Source organism: Alligator mississippiensis, chromosome 1, assembly GCF_030867095.1.
Source record: "Alligator mississippiensis isolate rAllMis1 chromosome 1, rAllMis1, whole genome shotgun sequence".
Classification (NCBI taxonomy): Eukaryota; Metazoa; Chordata; order Crocodylia; family Alligatoridae; genus Alligator; species Alligator mississippiensis.
The window spans coordinates 270,253,983-270,275,375 of record NC_081824.1 but is presented as its reverse complement, the minus strand read 5'-3'; the positions used below and the strand labels follow the sequence as shown (position 1 = coordinate 270,275,375).

Sequence of the window (21,393 nt, the reverse complement as noted above, 5' to 3'; positions counted from 1 at the left end):
TATACATCATATAAGAAGACTTTTCTAATGAAAAGCCCAGCCCTGCCTAATAGTGAGCATCTCCTGAGAATAGATCCCTGTGAAACTGAAAGTCCCCTGTATCTCAGAGAATAGGTCCCCACTAGACAGGAGGTACTAGAAAGCAAGAGACTAGTTTTGCACAGGAAAACAGTCTGAAATATATATAATTTAAAAAAATGCATGTGGTTTATCTGCAAATTAGTATAGCGCATTTCTTTGAAATCAGGCCAGTGGTATTAACATCTCAATTTCTACCTTAGTTAAATTCATAGATTAAATTAATCCAGTCTAAACTGTAGTACAGAATGTAAATAAAGTAGTTGCCATCCTAATCTGACCAGATTAATAATGAATACAGAATAGCATGGCTTTAATGTATTGCATATCTGTGGAAAATTATATGCATGGACTTATAAAGTTTTACTTTGAGTGACATTTCTAATATTTAAGGGAATTTAAGAAAAGAAGGATGATAGTCTACTAATAGACTGCAGAGGAAGCTTTTTATCAGATGAAGAACTAGATATACTCGAGATAATGAGGAAAGGAATTTCCTCTTGAGAGTTTATCTTTTAGTAGATTTTTTTTAAATTTCTTCTCCTAGCTACATATGCACATACCTCTAGAAACAGGAGTATTGGTTCTTTGATCAGATGAATAATGGTAGCATATCTAGCTATATAATTTATTTTGTTTTTAAGCAGCTAAGCTACCGGTAAGTTTTAAAAACTGGCTTGGTATCTATTGTATTAAATACTGTACTGTGTTTCCTCAAAACAAGGGATCTGAAATTATTTGTTTTTCTTGCAGATGCAAAATATTTAAAAGAAGAGGATGCTAATCGTAAGACATTCACTGTTAGCAGCACACTGGATTTCCGAGTAGATCGCAATGATGATGGTGCAGTTGTAAGTTGCAGAGTAGACCATGAGTCCCTGAACTCTACACCTCAGATAGCAATGCAGGTTCTAGAAATACATTGTAAGTACTATATCTACATATATATTTATATATATATCTACTCTCACTCATTCACAGAAAAAAGTGAAACTTCTGCATAGGGCAGTTAACAGGCAGAGGAAAAAAATGAGTCATTTAAAGAGTTAGAAATATATAGCCCTTTTTCTATATCCCAGGTTTGCAATCCTCAATAAAGGAAAGTTATCAAGAAAGTCAATGGGATTTTTTTTAAAGTAAAGACTAGCAGATTGGACAGTTAGTTTGTTTAGCAGAGGAGGACAGAGAGGACTAGCATTTGTACTTTTAAATAGATTCAGTGGTTCTTTGAGATAGTTTTGCATCAGACAAACTGTAGTTGTATGTAGTAGCTACTATTTTGGATGATAATATTGTAGAAATGAGGATATTAGTGAGTACTATTAGGGTGGTGTTACAGGTTACATGTAAAACAATTATAAAGGTATTTAAAGGAGGAACATTCACCTGATTAAAAGGTGTTAACCCATGCTCAGTACCCTGTAAACATTTTAAAGTTATGCCACTTCAAGTGAGGATTGTCTTTGGTTTTACCCATGTCATCCCATGTTTTTTATTAGTCTGAGATAAATACACTAATTTCATTTCTTTATCATGTATGCAGTGAGGCCTCTGGGTCTCAGATCTGCTCCAGTGTGGCATGCATGTGGCAAATGTATTGGGTCTCAACTCTGCACAGTGAGTTTCTTGGATCTCAGCTCTGTCCTGGTATGGGTACTAACCCAACTCCCCCTGCAACCCAGTCCAAATTCAGTGGAACGTGCAAAATGTTGGTCCTTTTAATTCTTTTTTCACTCCTTTCTTTTCACTCCTCTCCCCTGCCCTTTCAGTTTTAAACAGCTGGGTTTGTTTTTGTTTTCAAACATTTTTTTTTTTCCCCAAAGACTTCCCGTTCACCAACCTGGGACTCCAATTGGATCCTGCTGGCTAAGGACTGTGGGAAGCCACAGCCCCCATGGTCATTTCTCTGCCTCTGAGTTACATACCACCCTCCCCACTCTTCTCTCACCCCAGAGGGGGCATAAAGTCCTATCCATGCCCCTGCTTGCCATGCCCTCTAGTGGCAGGTTACATTTGTGCAGGTCTGAGATGGCATTAAGCCTTAACACATGACTGCTCTGAAACTGTTCTAACTTTGTGATGCCATAACATTTCCAGGCATTTAAACTATTTAAAAGGTAACCTGTAAAAACACCCTTAATACAAAAAATTGCATCAGTGACTTTCGTGCTCTACTAATGCTGCTTTCTAAAGCATTCATAATGTCAATAGCAAATAGAAAAGACTTTTAAGAACTTTTTACAACATCAAAGAACAACATAAGAAAGTGTTACAACGAAGACTGGCATGCCCACTCCATTTGCATTCAATCCCAAAATAGATGAGATGTAGCTCCTTCAGCAGGTGTACTGATAAGCACACTTGGGACAGTGGGCTCTTTGGTGTCCTGGGTTAAGTTGGCAATGTTACATCAGTTTCAGGATACAGTGTGCATAGCTCAGGAGACTGGAAGCAGAGCAGAGGGAGCAGCAAGGCAAAGTCCCAAGTCCATTCACTCAGCCAGGCAGTCTCCAGTTTGAGGAAGAGGTGAAGAGCAGCAGCTCCTGGTCTAGGCGGAGACAGGAGCAGTGGGACAAAGCTGCCCTGCCCATTCATCAGACTGGTTGCCCAAGTTGCCTCCTGGACTAGCAGTCACCAGTCTTTGGAAGTGCAGGGAGCAATATCCCTTTGCTTCACTCTCCCCTATCCTAAGGAAAGTATAAAAGTGTTCACTCTTGCAAAAATAGATCTTTCTCCCAGAAGGAATATGTTTCTCCCAGGAAAAATTGAATGAACACTTGTATTTTCATAGCTTCTACCAGCAGAATAGCAATTCTCCCAAGAGAAACATAATGTCTGTACATGACCTCTGTCCTTCTTGGGCTGGAGAGGACACGACAGAGGTGGTGGGTCAAAAGTGGCAGTTGATGAAGGTGGCCATTAGATGGTGTATTCTCACATGAACTTGCTTAAGGGCTAAATAAAATCTCTTTGCAGGCTGGATCAAGTCTGCATAGATTGTCAACTTGTTATTTTGGTTATTACTCTATTCTTTTTATGATTTTTCTGCTCTATAATTATGATTAAGGTTTAGACTCTGTTTCAAGCCTGTTTCCCTTCAGAGTGAACTAAATGGATGTGACTTCATCAAGACAGAGAACAGTGAAAAAGAAGTTGTGTGAACAATTGAAATGACAGGATTGTACTGAGACCTAGTGAATGATAGAGACAAATTAAATCTGACCATTATGATGAGGCTATATCGGACAGGCATTGTTAATTAGCCCACAGGGAGATCTATAGAAAGATCTTTCACACTTTATTCGCTAGCTTTAGACAATAGATTGCTAAAACTAAAAAACAGTATTAAGTATAGGAACATAGTCACCAATTTAGGTTACATTTTAATTTCTCCCTGATCCATTTAATTTATCATGGAATGAGGCAGACCAGTTCACATAAAATCAAACAAACCTTAATCATTACTTAATACTTGAAGCAATGCAGAGCTAAAACCTAAGGATCTCCTTTTTTCCCCCTTTAATATTACTAATAATATTTTTAGGCCTTTTTTTATTTTGTTTTTTTTTATGGCCAGGTCTAGATCTGCATATTTAGAAATAGGATTCCCTGTATTATTTATAACCTGAACAGAATTAGAATGTCTTGAGGGAGAATATGATCAGCACTCAGATCCTGAGGGAGAAAATGTATCAGTTTTCGTATGTTTTCCAGAAGTATTTTGCAGATTACATATATTAGAATGATTTGGATAATGGTTGGATGAACATCCAACGTTTTGGTTGAACTGATCAACCAAACCCTCCAATCTTTATAGACTTATCCATCCCTAGATTTTATTTCTTCTCACTGGAGTTTCATCTCTCCTTTTGTATGTTCAGTGCAGGGCTGCCCTAATGTTTTGCTGTCTTGCTAAAGGGTTTGGCCATAATTTTAATTCAGGCTTGTCCAGTGGGGAGTTAGTTGTGGCATGACACTGGTATTTTTCTACTGACCCTTACTGTCAATGATAAGCCTAGAATAGAATACTAATAGCTGCTATAGCATTGCTTGGAAGGTTGTTGTCAGACCATCTGCCACTGACTATTAGGTAACCTTCTTATAAGTGATAAAAATTTCATTTTACTATTTACTATTTTTCTCAACTTTTAAAAAACTTCTTCTGGTCCATTATTAAATGATCATGGTTAAAGTACTGCCATTATAAAAGGTTTGTTTGATATTGCAGTAATTTACTATACTGTATAACAAATATGCAAGGCTCTGCATGTGCTCTATGGGAAAGCCCATCTAGACAGAGGCAAAAATTCCTAGAGGCTTTATTAAATCAAAACTATTCAAACTTCAGGTCTAATTGTAATCATTTCAAAACAGCAGCTGTGTTGTGATCAATAGTTCAGCTCAGAATAAAGGTTTCTGCACTAAAGTTTATAGGATGATCACATTTCTCAAACACCAGCACTGTTATGCTAAATAAGTAGTAAGTAAAGAACTGTCTGTAGATGCAATTTTAGGTCTTGTTTTTTAGTTTGTTTTTTTTATTGGGAGACCATTTTTTTTTTAAATGGTCGACAATTCATCTTCAATGTGGTATCAGACTGATAAGTTTACAGCTAAATTCCCTTTAGATTTTTTTCCCCATTAATGTGTGTAATAGGTTGTTTCATTATTCCTAATTATTACTAAATGATTTGGCAGTCAATTTCAAGGCCCCACTTAAGGTTCTACAATAGTAGATTGTACTGGTTTTGAATCAGAAAAAAACCTGTATAAATTATATAAAAAAAAAAATAAAAGGTAAATCATATGTAATGAACCTGTACATCAATATAAAACATATTAAGTGTGTACACATGCATACATGGCCAAGAGGGACTGTGTTTTACCTGCATGCACAATTAGGCAATTGAAACTTTATAGGAATATGTGGAATAAACCTTAAAAATGTTAGCTGGCTATTTGGTGTTACTACTTCAGTCATGGGTTTGGGGGGTTTTTTTGTAGTTCAGAGACTGATACATTTTAATTTTACCTTTTGAAAAGAGACATTTTCACATTTTTCTAAATAAAATATCTTTTTAAAGGGTAAAGAGGCGATTTGAGTTCAAAGATGTGTGTGTACGCATATATATGCGTATGTGTATAAAATCACCTATTCATATTGGATTCTGAATGAAAAAAATAGATTTCATAGATTTCATAGACATTAGGGCTGGAAGGGACCTTGGAAGATCATCGAGTCCAGCCCCCAAAATAGTCTAATTATTTTGCTCAAATAGTATGTAAACACTGAGTTAATAAGAAAAATTATCGTTTTAAATTTTAAGATTAATGAATGCTTGAAACAAATGAAACATAGGAAGATACATAAAGTAGTAAAGAATACTATCTGTGAACATTGAAGTTCAGTGCCACAATTTGCATGTTTAAATGAGATCAATTAGGTTAATGATGGATGAAAATAAGAAATCCACGATTTAAATGCAAAATAATTCAAAAACTTGTGGGTTCATTTGCTGCCAAACTTTAATCTTTCAAAGAGGCTCTCTAGTTCAAAGGGTTAATGTACAATCCTAACCTTTCCCATCTGGAGGCTTATGTTCAAATATGGTTCACATTTGGAATGTAATCCAATATCATTTATTTTTCTCTGCAGTCTTTTTTTCATACAGATGACACAAAATGGCTCAAAGATTATAGTCTGCATAGAAATTTAAATAATATTTATGGACATAGTATTCTATAGAAATGTCATTTGTACCTGGAACAGAGTCAAATAAGATACTTCAACAAGTGTTGCAAGAGTAATTGAAAATATTAAAATTAGCAGGCTCAGGACTTAGTTTTCATTGCTTTTAGAAGAGTGGGTTTTGTCATGAACACAGTCTTAGGCAGTGCATTTTGGGTTGTGATTTGGAAAAAAAGCAGAGTGAGTCAATTAGGCATTTGAAGTATATTTTGTGTAGATGAGCCTGAGAAGTTCTGTTGCAAATTCTAAAGAGATATGGAAGAAAATGGGGAGAGGTGGGGCAGAAAAGAAGTATGGTCTTTCAGGTCTAAACCACTATTAATACCTAATCTATCATATGTTATTAAAAATCTGAGCATAAATTTAGCTCAGAAATTTCTGAAATGGCCAGAAGTCTAAAGTAAAGGATTCCCTGAAAAGGTGCACTCTCAAACACAATGGTATGTGTTTCTCTAGATGAGTAAAAGGGTCTAATGTAAAACCTGACAGTCCCTAAGATCTTAGGGAAACCTGTGTCCCTAAGATTAGCTCATCAGTTTTCAAGGAATTACAATATAAAGAATGGAGGGTTAGGCAGAGGAATGGCTTTCCCTGCTTCACCCTTTGTCTCATTATTTCCATTAAGGCCAGGTAGATCTCTAAATTCCAGCTGGCTAGGGTAACCCAGAATGCCACTGATACCCCAAAATCCACAAACTGCTTTGGGCCCATATGAGAAGTCCTTAGCCTCAGCTCAAACTTTCTCTGGCACTGAGGATTTCTTGTACTCCATATTGAGCCAAAGCTCCTCCACCTGACTTGTTTTTTGTCCAAGATCAACTGCTGTTGCTCCAGGCCAGTGTTAGTCGAGAAGGTCAAGGTGACTCCCATCTGCCATCCCAGGTGCTGTGATGACCACCACTAACATTGCCCTTATGTACTGGTAAATTGGGCAATAGTCCTGTTATTGGCTCTGGAATAGGTTCAGGATTCTGAGCTTGATTGTTCTGTTCCAGAAGTGTGATTAGCTGTGCTTTCTTAGCCTTCCTGAAGGTTAGACTTCTCTCCTGGCAAAATTCAATAAGACTCTCCTTAGAGAGGTGTTTGTATGTCAAATATGCAACCATAACTTTGGGTAGGCACCCTGGGATCTCACTGCCATGACCACCTGTCATGAAATCAACACTGCTTTGGGGGTAGGGGAGTGATAAACACACTTTTATTTTCTTTTGCACTGTTTTGAAATAACTAAAATGTCATATAAAGATTACAACATTATTGCCTAACAGTTCTTGACAAGAAGGACCTGCAGGCTGTTCTGGTCCTAGATAACTACTTAAAATAATCTTACAAGTAAAAGAGAGGTACAAGAAGTTTAAAAATGCTGTTAAATACAAATTTTTAATCAAAATATTCTTTAAAAATTTGGCTTTTAAGATTAATTTTAAAAGTCATCTTTCTCCCTAGTATATGAAAAGGTATACTAAAGTGAAATGCTATTGCCATAATACAGATGTTTGATCTAGATTGCCTCCCTTACAGAAATTAATGATAAAATACCAGTAATTCTTAGGAACAAAATACTGAATTTTTCTCTCTTCTACTAAAGCAGTAAGTCATTCAATATGTTCTAAGGGCATCAGACTTATTGTATCTCCCAGGGTAATTTGAAGAAGTTTACCAATGCAAAATTGCTTTGCAAGTGCCAATTGAATGCAATAGGGCACAGGCAGAAGGAGAACTACTTGTCATTTACAAAAGAAGCTCAATTCAGGGGATTGTTGCTTCACAGCTGTAATATACAGACAACTGGTAAGTGTAAATGCTATTAAAAATGGTGAATACTTTCACAAAGCTGCCTGGAGTACCTTCCCTCTCTCCAAATTTTGATTGGGATATCCGGTTTTATTTGTACACAGAGTAGTTTGTCCTTGAAGTTTAGTTGACAAATTCTTTCTTCTCAAAGTAATTTTTCAAAAATATGCCTAAGACTGTATAAAACGGCAGAGTTTGTATAGAGTTTATGAATTGCCTTATACAGGAGAGGCCATCAAGACATGAAGATGGTAATCTAGGTTTGGTCTCTGAAAAAGATCTTTTAAGATTATCCTAGGCTTACTGTGATTCTAATTAATCAATAAAATAGATGCATCATCATGTTCAAAGATATTTGCTTATTTTATCTTCCTACTTGGAAATACCTGGGAAGAATCCAACTGAAAAACAGAGATCACCACCTTGAACAAAGGAGCAGATTAAGATAAATAGATTTCACAAATTAGATTTATTGAGAATGGAGACAAAAATCATGTAGAAAATAAACCAACCAGCATCCGAAGAAGTACTTAAAAAAAGTTTTATAATCTTAGCTATTTATTGCCAGGTAGCAAAAATCTTTCATTATTGAACTATTAGCCTTTTTTACAACCTTTTAACAATGATAGCATCAATGTTGTTCTTATTCACTGACACATTAAAAAAATGGAAAAATGTATTAAAGCTTTTCAATATTCACAATGTTTTATATAAATGTTTAAAGTAAAGCTATCAAATGAAGACATAGATTTTGTAGTTCATAATATACATAAACTTGAAAAAAGGAAAATAATGTTGTAGATTATGTCATCCTAATTTATACTTTGATAGAAAGAGAGCAACTATTGTTATATTGAACAACAACAAAAAAGAATGTAAATGAAATAGATATTCACCTGTGCTGGCCCCAGCAGTATAAAAAACTGCCCTGACAAGCAGCTCAGAGCTACTTGCCCTCAGGAGCTTCTGAGGCTCAGCCAGTTGGTATCTGAGGACACTAGCTCCTGTAGCAGCTCTGACCTAGAGTGGCCCCTGCGCCTTATACCCACTGCAGCAGTGGCAGTGGGGGCTGCTGCCTGGCTGTGACCTGCTGCCACCTGTGATGGCATCCACCCCCTTGTACCTGCAGCCCTATGTCTGCATACCTGCCAGATCCAGATCGGGACCTCACAGCTGCCTTGGCTGTGGTGTGGCACTACAGCAGAACTTCCTGCACCTCTGGGCCAGCTGCCAGTAGGCTGTGGCTATACAATTGGCTTTCATGCAGCACCGCTGTCATGTCTTCTGGTGCCCCCGCTTTGTCATCTGTGCAGCTATTGCTTGGAAGGGACCAGGAGCCTCCCCAGACCAGGGCCAGGTCTCAGCAGTGGTGTGGGCATGGGGCAGAGCTGCAGTATGACAGTTGCCCCTGGAGCTGTAGCTCCCATGAGCAGGTCTTGTCCCCTCTGGTGGCTGGGCATACAGGGTGTGAGATTTGGGGGGGAGGTTGGGGGGAAAGGGGAGTGGGAGGGTATTAGGGTTTGTGGGTGTGTTTGGGGGGGGTTGTGGATGGGTGTGGGCTTTATGGGATTTTTGGGGAGGTAGGTGTGGGGCTTGTGGAGGTGGAGGGTTTGTGGGTGTGGGGTCAGTGGGTGAGGAAGTTCATGGGTGGCAGGTTTGTGGGTGGTGCTGTGGGGTTTGTTGGTGGATTGTGAGGATGTTTGTGGGTGTGGGGTATGTGGGGGGGATGGGGAGGTTGTGGGGGCATTGGTGAGGAGGGTTATGGGGGGGGCACCCCTCACCCATCCACCCCCTACCACCCATGGTATGCAACAGCAGCCAGCAGTGGGCCCTTGGGGCACTTACGGTCCACTGCTGGCAGAGCCCCGTGGCAGTACATAGCAGTACCTGAAACCCTGGGGCTACACACGGTGCATGGAGCTGGCCCAGCCTGCTGGAGTGTGCTTTCAGGCAGTACAGGACCGCCTTCTACCATGATTTGGTGCTCCTGGAACTACACACAGGAGCCGTGCGCCATTGGGCTGGGCTGGCTCCTGCCTCCTCATGGCCTGCATGCCATCAGTCTGGGCCAGCTTCTGCCTCCTTCTGCCCATGTGCCATTGGGTGGGGCCAGCTGCATGGAGGGGGGAGCCTAAATGACACACAAGGCACATAATGGCAGGAGCTGGTCCAGCCCAATGACGTGGGCCACACAGAAGCAGAAGCCAAGCCAGACTAATGGTGCATGGCTCCTGCGTGCAGTGCCAGGAGCTCTGGTTCAGGGCAAGAGCCAGCCCTGTCCTGTCCAAAGGAGCATGCCAGTGGGCTGGGCTGGCTCTTTGTACCTTGCATAGCTCCCGGGTCTCAGGCAGTGCCACATGCCATTGCAGGGCTCTGCCAGCAGTGGGCCACAAATGCCTCAAGGGCCTGTTGCTGGCTGCTGCCACTGGGGGAAGCAACTGCTAAGTGCCATGTGTACATCCCTCTGACACAATCCCCACCCCCCACCCACACACAGTTCCCCCTGCCTTCACATCTCTGCTTACTGGGATGGAGTCTGGGTCCAGGCCATTGCTGCCAGCCTTGCCTACTTCTATATGCTCCAGCACACTGAGGCAGCCTTCTCGAGCAGCAGAGGCATGAGGCAGGCATAGTGACTATCTGTCTGAGTGCTAGAGTGTCTCTTTGGAGGACCCACCCTCCAGTTGCTTGATCCACCCTACGATGCTTTTATCCAGCGTGGGGTTCTTGTTGTTTGTTTGTTTTTTACACCAGGTTTTCCCAGTTTGGAACTTAGAGTCTACATGGAAAATATGCAGTGCAAGGAATATTTTTTTGTTCCTAGTGTGCTTCCTGTGGCATCTCAAAGTGCTTTGAGATGCTGCAACAGGTGCTCACTCATCTAGATACAGCCACGGTGTGCTGTGCTTTGCACCTACAGCTATTTTAATTTAGTCCTGGAGCTGCGATTGCAGACATCCTTAAATTGGGTGAAATTAACAATTCTAATCTTGCTATTAGATCTGTGTGGGTAGACCTTTTCTTCCATCTGGAGCCTGATTTACATCCTACTTCAGAAGTGCAAGTGTCAGTCCACCTGGAGTCAGCTGCAAATTTTTTTATTTCTTTTTGTTACTCAAGTTATCCAGTTTACTTTTGTGGTGATACTATTAAGCAGTATGAATCATTACATAAAGGAGAAAAGAGCTATACCAGTTACAAAAGGTAAACGGAACCAACAAAAAGTAAATGGAACCATCACTTCAAATATATCATACCAGAAGTGATCTTGAAAAACATAAGTTGAAGACAATAAAAAGACAATGTATTCCAAGGGGATTTCCTTTAGTGCCCAATCCTAATTTGCTATGTGTTCCTCAGATTTCAATACATTCAATATTTGACTTGTTCTTCCCTCTGTGTTTGTGTAATTCCCATTAGTGTTAATGGAATTTACACACAAATATTGAGTCCAGCAAGGATTAGAGCCCTCTTCAGGTTGAATTCAAACTCTTATCACAGTTGGAGACATCTTCAAGATAATATACATTGTTGGCACAGACTCAGAGACATAACAAACACATTCAAAATTGAAGTATGCCAACCAGGGGTTAAATTACTTTACTAGATAGTTGTAAATTATATGAGGTGTGAAAAGGGAAAGATTTTGTGTGCCCTGGCTTGAAAAATCAGGTTTTCTCTTAGTAGAAGAAATGAGTCTCAGAGATTTTATGTATACTATCATCTTATACTGTGATTAAGTGCACCAGGCTTTTAATGGCAATAGCCACATATTAGAAGTTTGGTTTGTGTTTGCTTCTATGATTTTTTTCCTTCACTGAAAGTTCAGGTTAGTTTCCAGTTAGTTTTCAGTTTGCAACAACTTTCATTCTTACACATCTACTATGTACTGGCTATTTTTCTTATTTTCCATGTACATAAAATCCCCCTTAAAAATATAACAAGCTCAGAAAAGCCCCATGTGAAAAAATCTTCTGGATGTAGGCAGTAGATAACACATTGACATGCATCCTTAATAAAAGAAGCTAGCTACTAATGGGTTTTCCTATTTAAGGCCTCAAGGAATCATAAACAGAAAGAAGTGTTTTTTCTCTCTCAATTTTGTTTCATCAAACTTCATATTTTATTGAAAGTCCCATGAGACATAAGGGCCAGGGACAGACATTCAAAATGCCTGGCCTAAATTGATTCAGTCTTTGTAGGTTAGTCTAACCAGGCTAGGCTAAATCACTTTGTAAGTGCATAGACATCCCAGAATTGTAGGTGCATGCCTACCATGGCTCAGACTAGAAGTCAGGGGGCGCTAGAGAAGCCCTCCCTTCCCTTGTACAGCACTGACCTAAGGAGGGGCATGGCCGGGCCTGGCAGGACACACTGATTAGCCCAGCAGGGAATTGATAACAGTGTTTATCATCCCATTAGGAAAACAACAGAGGGACATTACCAGCTACCTGTTGATTCTGCCTTTGTTACAACACGGACCAGAGCCAGCATGTGGTCTGCTAGCTAATACACAGACTCCACTCCACAAGGCAGAGGGGAGGGGGGAATTCCTGCTTAGCAGGGAGTGGTGAGGGAGAGGGAAGTGAGCAGCCTGAAGTCCCTGCTGATGTTACAGCCAGGAAGCAGAGGGGAGGCTCCAGCCCTGCTGTGGAGCAGAGATTCCCGCCCTGCCCAGAGAGCATGCCAGGATGCTGGGGGCGTCTGGTCTATCTTAAACCAGCAAGGGGTTTAAGATAGACCAGACGCCCCCAGCAGACAGTGCATAAACTGGTTTGACCCAAATCAGTGAAGTCTGATATTACATTCAAACAGGTTTATCTCAAACTGGTTTCAGCCATTTTCAAACTGGCTTATGTGCTCTTAACATCTGTTCTGTTAAAGGTTTAAACCAGTTTCTGATCACTTAAACCGGTTTATATGTAATGTCTGTCCCTAGGCAATAAGTCTTCATACCTAGGTCCATCAATATCTTAAAGTGGCAGTGTTGTCCACTGCCTAAGATACTGTACTGGGAGATAGGAGCCTGGTGAACTCCTTTTAGCTGTGACATCAACCTGCTTAAGAGAGTCATTTTTTAGCCATTGCCTAATGCTTTTGTAATACTTGTGTTTAAGCTGAGTGAACTATAGTCACAGAATGCTTTTCATTTATGGTAGGATTGTTTAGAATTTCGGCCTTCCTTTGAATTTAGTGTGATACTAAAGAGATGGCTCTCCTGATATTCAAAGAGGAGTTTTGTATCAAGGAGTAATTAGCATAAGTAAAACATTTATTTGCTTATTTCTATCAAAATTAATAAGGGTTTGAGCAAAACCAGTTTAGAAAAGGCATAAAAACTTCTACTAGGTATGTTTGTTGAAACCAGGTAAGATATAAATAGATATCCTTGACCAGTCATATTTGGAAGAGAGCTTATGGGTTATAGGTTATAGAACTTGAGGGTCCTGAGTATGGCTGTAAACTGCATCCAGCTGGAGGGCTTGGTGACAATGAGGTAGGGCTACACATGGCAGGATAGCTTATATAAAATATCACAACGTTGCAGTCTTCAGAGTAAGACAAATATAAGATGCCTCAGAACCCTACCCCCACTGCCTTGTGGGTACTCTTTGGCTGGAGTAAAGGACACTACTCTGACAAAAAGGCTGAGGCATTAGGCAGTCAGCAGCAACTCTAATCTGTTGCTCTCTGTCAGAAGCTACAACCACCAAGGCACTGAATGTCTGGACTCAGTCTGGCCTTTGGACAAAGAGGGGTTGGTAGGTGTAGGGAAGCCTCCACTCCTCTATACTTTTGCATAGGTGTATGTGCTGAAGATGTTGGTGTGACAGTTGTATGGACAGTTGCATGGACCTCTTGCATGTACACTAAAGAATCTATGGTTGCCTATGATACAATGTTGGCTTTAAGTAAGCTGATAAAAATATCTAATATCTGATTAGTGGCATTGCAGTCATCTTTAGCAAATTTTCAAGTTGCTTAGAGCTGTTACTTACCAAGTAAGATTTTCTGTATTTAAAGAGGACACAACATACTCTCAAATATTTCAGATGTAAAAAGAGATATAAGAACATTTCAGTAAAATCAAAATCTGATACTTAGGTTTGTGAAAGGATAGAGCATGAGACTTGGGGCTGAACATTAGAGCACACACCTGTCCTGGAACACACCAAGGTTCAAACCTGTGCACCGCCTAATTCCGACCAAGTGACTTGAATTTTTGTCCCCCATATCTTAGGTAGGTAATCTAACCATAGGGCCATTCGGCAGGGGGTGTACATCCATCTTTTTATAAATATCATTAAATATTCATTCTACCAACAATTCAATTTTTCACATCCCAAATATGTGCCCTGACCTTTGGAGTACAATCAGTCATGATCTTCTTAACCCAATGAGTTCTGATTTTTGTAAAGAGGAGCAACAGCAACAGGACAGATTGAGACAGGTGGAGGGAGAGAAAAAACCCAATTCTAAGGTCTAATGATTACATCATTCACTTGGAGTGTGGAAAAACAAAGTTCACTGTCCTGATCCAGTGAATTCTCATTTATTTGTACTACAGGAGCAACTCTAGCAAGAGAGCTTGAAAGCTGCTAGCATTTCTGCACAGCTTTGTTTATAAAAACCTGATTGGGAGTGGAACCCTAATAGGAGATCCTTAGGAGGCTGAGTTAAAATTATCATTAGATTACTATTTAGCAAACAAAACAGCAGCTATGGGCTTGATTCCCAACTCTTGCATAATATTACTCTGTAACCTTTAAAGCAACCATAGAAACTATTTTTTCTGCCCAGTCTCATATAGTCTAAAGAAAATCTAAATTCAAGCCACCAAAGGAACAGCCTGCTTCCAGGGAGTCATTTTCCTACCTTTGTATAAGACACTGTCAACAAGTACCACTAAGTAAAAAGTTTCAGAATGGAACGACTCTCACATGGAGTCAAACAGATATGACATCAAAACCAACACCATAGTTCCAAGGGAGTACTAGGACTCCAAAATTTGTCTAAAATTGTACTTCAGGTTAACTTTCCTTCTGTCATTTCTAAAGAACTCCAACATAGAATGGCTGAGTTTTGTATGTAAAAACTACAAATTTACTCCCTGTACTTTTATGTTCTGTTGCGGGACTCTGATTGCATTAGATGGCATATGATTATTTGAGGAAGGGATTATTAAATATTTTATCCCGGTTAATCAGTTTTGTTGTATATGATCCCCTTGATATTTACTGTTGTTTCCTTTTATTTCTGTCCCTATCTCTTCTGTATCTTTTAGTTTAACCTTATCTTGTCCCCTCATAAAATGTTTGTTCCTTCTAAACTCTTCCTGGTTGCAGATTCTTTTTTACTGGTTAACATTCTATGGGTCATAAAACCTATATCTTTCATTACTTAACCAGTAGTGCAACATATAAAACTAAGGGCTGAGTCTTGCCATCAGAACAAAGAATACAGTTAACCTGGAACTTGCTGGACCAACAAAATAACTTGGTAGTGGGGAAGGGAAGGGGAAGCAAGTATATTCTAGCTCAGGACTACTCACTCTCAGGAACTTCTGGGGCCCAGCCAATTGGTACCTGGGGACATGACCCCTTGCGCCAGCTGGACGGCTGAAGCAGCCCCAAGAGTTCCCTGCTTCCTCTACCCACTGCAGCAGTCTGGCAGTGGAGGCTGCTGCCTGGCTGTGACCTGCTGTGCACCTGCCAAACCTGAATGAGGCATCTGCCCCTCTGAGGCATCTGCCAGTGGGCTTTGGCTGCAGAGTTGGCCTTTGTGTGGTACTACTGTCATGTGTGCCCCTGCCCGACCATCTGGGCAGCTATCACCCGAAAGATGTTCTGCGTGTGGTGGCCTGCTTTGAACTGTCAAAGCATGTCCTCTTGGCCCCAGTTGGCCAGGAGGTCAGCCACAGCCAGCTCGGTCCAAGGTGCCAGCTCTGAGCAGGTAGGGTCCTGCCACTGGCCTCCCTAGCAGGAATTCTGGGGTTCCCTGTCTGAAAAATCCCTGATAAAAAAATCCCAAAGTCACTCTGTAAAATACCCCCAAATCCATGTTCCTCCACAATTAAACAAAAGACCATGAGAGAGAGAGGGAGACTGTGCGATCAGTTGGGCAATGTTTTATTGATATATCTAAAGTGTTAAAGCAATTTGGAAGACTACCCGTGTCTGTATCATAATAATAAAGTGAATTTTAAATGCATGTTTCATGAATTAATGAATACATAAATATATGTTTTACTGCCCCCCAACAGGGGCTACAGCCCTCCCTCAGGGGTTACAGCCTCCCCTCAGGGGCTACTGCCTCCCCTCAGGAGCCACGGCCCCCCAACAGGGGCTGTGGCCCCCCTCAGGGGTTACAACACCCCACAGGAGCTACAGCCCTCGCTCAGGGGCTCCAGCCCCCTAACAGCAGCCATGGCATTCCAACAGGACCTACAGGGCCCCCTCAGGGGCTATATCCCCCCCCCCACAAGACCCCTGTGCCCCACCCCTGCTTGCTCCCTGAATCCCTTGGATTGTTTAGGTGACACTAATCTGTAGTAAATTAATTCTACTGTGCATTAGCCTATTAGCACAGCCTTTGCTGTGATGCACTAATACACAGTAGAATTAGTCTACTAGGCATTTAGTGTCTCATGTAAACAAGTCCTTTTGGACTTTCTTTTATGTTACATCTTTATAATATCAAGCACATTGAGGTTCCAATCTCATTGTTGGATTTTACTACAAATAATCATTAAGTGTTCCTTATACAAATAACTAAGAATAGTAGGCTAAATCTAAGTAAGAGGAGAAACATTTAGGAAATGATATATTTGTGCTCATAAAGCCTGGAAAGTGGCAGTGTCCTTTTGATAACTATTTCTAAATAAAAACACAAAGTTAATTACCAATGGTTACCTAAGAAATAAAAGTCACCACTAACTTATGGTTGAGCACAAGAAAGATGCTGTGCTAAATTACCTAACTTCTTCATAAATCAGATAGCATTCATTACTAGTATAAATTGAAATGGTTTTTTTCCAGTAGTGTTCACTGATTTTATATGTGGCTGAGCAAATGTAATATTATTTACCATTCTAATACAGGTGAAATTACAAAAAAATTAGCCTGATTAAAATTATATAAATCTTCCCATGGCTTGGAAATAGCATCTCTGTTCTAGTGCAGTGAGTTGTGTCCAGCTCAGAGAATGACTGATGAAATAGAATTTTTCAATGATGATTTCTGCTTTGTTATGCTCAAACAGTAAGGAAACTGTGAAAAGCAAAACAAAGTTCATCATTTGAAACTGCTATTGAGCTAGTATAAGTGGCAAATCTGTGTATTCTTCTAATGCTAATCTTTTCAGAGCACTTTCTTGCCCCCTAGAGATGGTCTCTGTAAATCAGAAAGAGGCTGTCTCTAAAGGTTAATGTGTATTGCCAGGTACTATGGAAGAGCTTAAACCTCCATTGCCTATAACTGTTTTGCTGATAAGAGACTTTGATCTTCAAGGCTGTTACTTACACTCTTTTGTCACTAGGGAATTACTGGACCACATCCTCACTTGGCTTCAAAGGTGGATCAACTTTGGATTTGAGCCACTGATAAAATATTTTAAACTAATCCTTTTCTATGTGGCTTTGTGAAAGGAGAAAGAGTTTAGATTCACGTACATTTATATAGTAACTGGGGAGCAAGTTTGAACCAAGCTTCTGGACCAGGGAAAATAAATAGTTTTGTTATTGCAGCTACTGTTTTGCTTTTGTTTAACTGAGAATTATGTGATATTCAAGTAACTGGGATTAACTTTTGTGTGTGGTCCAGAATTAAGCCCATTGTGATCAAACAGTATATGTATACTTGCTAGGAATTTATATTGAACAGTTCCAAAAGAAGGTAATATTTTATAACTAATAGCATTTATTTCCCAGAATAAATGCTACTGGTTAATTCATTGTTTTGTATTTTTTAATCCAACCTTCTAGAGCTGATTTTAACAAAATTGTTCTTATACTTTGTATTTTAAATATTGATGAAAATGTACAAGTGAACAGCAGGTCTTAAAATATCTTCATATTATAAGTGCTTATTTTAATTCTGAAGACCAAACCAGGACATCTTAGAAATGAAGGGAAGGAGTAACATTGATGATAAAGCACCAAGAATAGAATTGAAACTATGACAATTTATCTCAGAGACTGTTATTAATAAATGAAAATTATAAACTTTTCTATATGCCTCAGTAAAAGTCAGTACTTTCTAATTTAATAAATAGTATCATAAAGGAGCTACATGAATATTGTATAAATAAATTAGGAGGCAAAACAGCAAGGTATTTTAAGGTATTTTCTACAGTATTTTAGGGTGTGTGTAGATGAAATAGGGGCCCTAAATTGAAGCAATGGGTTTTTAAAAACAGGGCCTCAATTTAGGGCCCTTTAAACCCCTGTGTCATGCACACACCTGAACTTACCTGCTTCTCTGGTACTAGTGAGAGGAGGACAAGCTGCTGGTGGGTGGAGTAGTCCCTGGGCTGCAGGGAGGGGCTGGGGGCTGGTGCTTCCCTCCATGGCGGCGGTGCTCCCCCCGCCCCAGTGGCACCCACCTGCAGACACCCACGTTGGGTGGTCCCAGGGGGCACTGTAGCCGCAGAGGGAAGCACCATGCCTCCATGTAGCTCAGGCACACAGGCAGGTTCCAGGTGGGGAAAAAAGATCAGGCTTACTGCTTTCTTTTTTCTTCAGCAGAACCTGCCTTCCTAGGCTGCTGCCAGGCTGCCTGCACAGGCTTCCTGCAGAGCCCTTGAGCCACACAGAGCCCGGTGCTTTGCTCTGTGACTGTAGTGCAGCAAATTAAAGCTCCTTGGAGGACTAACTATTAGTTTGCTGTGCCCCAAGTCATTTAAGGTGCATTATGCCGCCAAATTTGCTACAGAGGCTGGAATTACTGCACAACACGCCTCTGACATGTGCAAATACCAAGAGTGGCATATAGAGCTCATTTGCTGGTGCTGGGAGCAGCCTGGGGAGCCCAGTGTAAGTAACTTGGGCTGGAGGAGGGGCTGGTGGGCCGGGGTGGGGGTGGTGACTGATAGGTTTGTGGAGGATTCTGGTGAGTTCATGGGAGAGGTCTGTCTAATGGTGGGGAGGGGGCCCAAAATAACCCAGTCAGTTTCTGGTTAGGAATAGCACAGCCCCAGATCTGAGGCAAGTAGCTGGGCCTTCCTACCCCTGGGGCTGTGCTGTAAATGCATTCAGGCGATCAGGAGATCAGTTTAACTCTTTCCTACATCAGGGAAATGTAGGAAAGAGTTCCTAAGGTACACTAATTTAAATCAGGTAAACCATTCTGGGGAGTATTTAAGGCTTCTGAATGCCTTCCTAATTGGGCATTTAGACCAAGATAACTCTAGTCAATCTAAATGTAACACCTGTACATAACATATGCTTGAAGGAGAAGAATGTCAGTTTAATGTTGCGGCCATTCTTAACCTAAGTAGATTCATGTCATTGATCATTATCAGCCTATTTATTGTATTACCATGACAGATAGTAAACAATGCATTCAGTAAACTTTCCACAGATGCCATCAAGGAACAAAAAAGTTTTAGAGATATTAAGAGACATGAGTTCTGATTTTGTTTTTTCTCTTTTCCTTTAGAAAGGTAAAACTCAGGATTAAAAAAAGATATGTGGCTGCTTGCAGATGTTTAAAAAAACAAGCAAAAAAATTTATGCTTTACTAAAAGAAGCAGCACGTTACTTCAACCCAGCTCTGCAGTGTCTGTAAAGATTGGGTGCTTCAGCAGGGTTTTTTGGCACTTTTAGCTAAAGCTAATTCAACTATTAGATAAAAAGCACCAAAAAAGTCCCACTAAAGCACCCTGTCTTTACAGACATTGAGCAAGCCAGGTTGAAGTAACGCTCTTCCTCTCCTGGGCATGCATGGGGCTTTCGTAGATTCATAGATGTTAGGGTCGGAAGGGACCTCAATAGATCATCGAGTCCGACCCCCTGCATAAGCAGGAAAGAGTGCTGGGTCTAGATGACCCCAGCTAGATACTCATCTAACCTCCTCTTGAAGACCCCCAGGGTAGGGGAGAGCACCACCTCCCTTGGGAGCCCGTTCCAGACCCTGGCCACTCTAACTGTGAAGAAGTTCTTCCTGATGTCCAATCTAAATCTGCTCTCTGCTAGCTTGTGGCCATTGTTTCTTGTAACCCCCGGGGGCGCCTTGGTGAATAAATACTCACCAATTCCCTTCTGTGCCCCCGTGATGAACTTATAGGCAGCCACAAGGTCACCTCTCAACCTTCTCTTGCGGAGCCTGAAAAGGTCCAGTTTCTCTAGTCTCTCCTCGTAGGGCTTGGTCTGCAGGCCCTTGACCATACGAGTTGCCCTTCTCTGGACCCTCTCCAGGTTATCCGCATCCTTCTTGAAGTGTGGCGCCCAGAATTGCACGCAGTACTCCAACTGTGGTCTGACCAGCGCCCAATAGAGGGGAAGTATCACCTCCTTGGACCTATTCATCATGCATCTGCTGATGCACGATAAAGTGCCATTGGCATTTTTGATGGCTTCGTCACACTGCCGGCTCATGTTCATCTTGGAGTCCACTAGGACTCCAAGATCCCTTTCCACCTCTGTGCCACCCAGCAGGTCATTCCCTAGGCTGTAGGTTTGCTGGACATTTTTCCTCCCTAGGTGCAGCACTTTGCATTTCTCCTTGTTGAACTGCATCCTGTTGTTTTCTGCCCACTTGTCCAACCTATCCAGGTCTGCCTGCAGCTGTTCCCTGCCCTCCGGCATGTCCACCTCTCCCCATAGCTTTGTGTCATCTGCAAACTTGGACAGAGTACATTTGACTTCCTCGTCCAAGTCACTGATGAAGACGTTAAAGAGTATCGGTCCAAGGACCGAGCCCTGCGGGACCCCACTGCCCACACCCTTCCAGGTCGAGACCGACCCATCCACCATGACTATCTGGGTGCGACCCTCTAGCCAATTCGCCACCCACCGGACTGTGTAGTCATCCACATCACAGCCTTGACTAATCGCCTGAGTTCATTGAGATCAGCTTTCCTAAAGTCTAGCACTTTCACCCTACTAGTTACCTTACCCACTCGACGTCTTATGTTGAATTCTATTATTAGGTGAATACTGTCTCCCAAATGGCTACCGATCTGGAGGTCCCCTGTCATGTCATCCCCTGTTGCCAATACCAGATCCAGTATGGCATTCCCCCTAGTGGGACCATGTACCTCCTGTGTCAGGTGGAGGTCCTGTACACAGGTTAGAAACCTGCGTGAGTGATGGGACTTTGCTGTCTGCATCTCCCAGCAGATGTCCGGGTAGTTTAGGTCCCCCATGACTACCGCCTCTTTAGCTTTTATGGTCTCCGAGAGTTGCCTCAGGAGCCCTGCATCTATTTCTTCCCCTTGGTGTGGGGGTCTGTAGCAGACCCCTACCACCAAATCCCTTTCTCCTTGCCCCCCATGTAGCCTAACCCACAATCCTTCTACTTCCTCAACCTTGGATTCTGTCTTGATGAGGGTTGATGTATATTGCTCACTGACATAAAGTGCAATTCCCCCCCCCCCTTTCTTCCCTGACCTGTCCTTTCTGTACAATCTATAGTCCTCAATATGTACCGCCCAGTCGTGGGATGAATCCCACCAGGTTTCCGTTAGCCCCACTAAGTCATAGGTGTTTAGTGCAAGCAGGAGCGCTAGTTCATCCTGCTTGTTCCCCATGCTCCTAGCATTAGTATATAGGC

The 21,393-nt window shown here is 41.3% G+C and overlaps 1 protein-coding gene across 5 annotated transcripts in view; it reads left to right on the top strand.

Moving 5' to 3' along the window:
• CADM2 (cell adhesion molecule 2) overlaps nt 1–21,393 on the top strand; it is a 1,138,796-nt gene that overhangs the window by 961,445 nt on the left and 155,958 nt on the right. For all 5 annotated transcript variants that reach the window (XM_059720619.1, XM_059720621.1, XM_059720618.1 and 2 more), the window contains one exon: nt 832–1,002. In XM_059720619.1, coding sequence (XP_059576602.1) covers nt 832–1,002 — 171 coding nt within the window. The remainder of the gene's footprint in view (nt 1–831; nt 1,003–21,393) is intronic.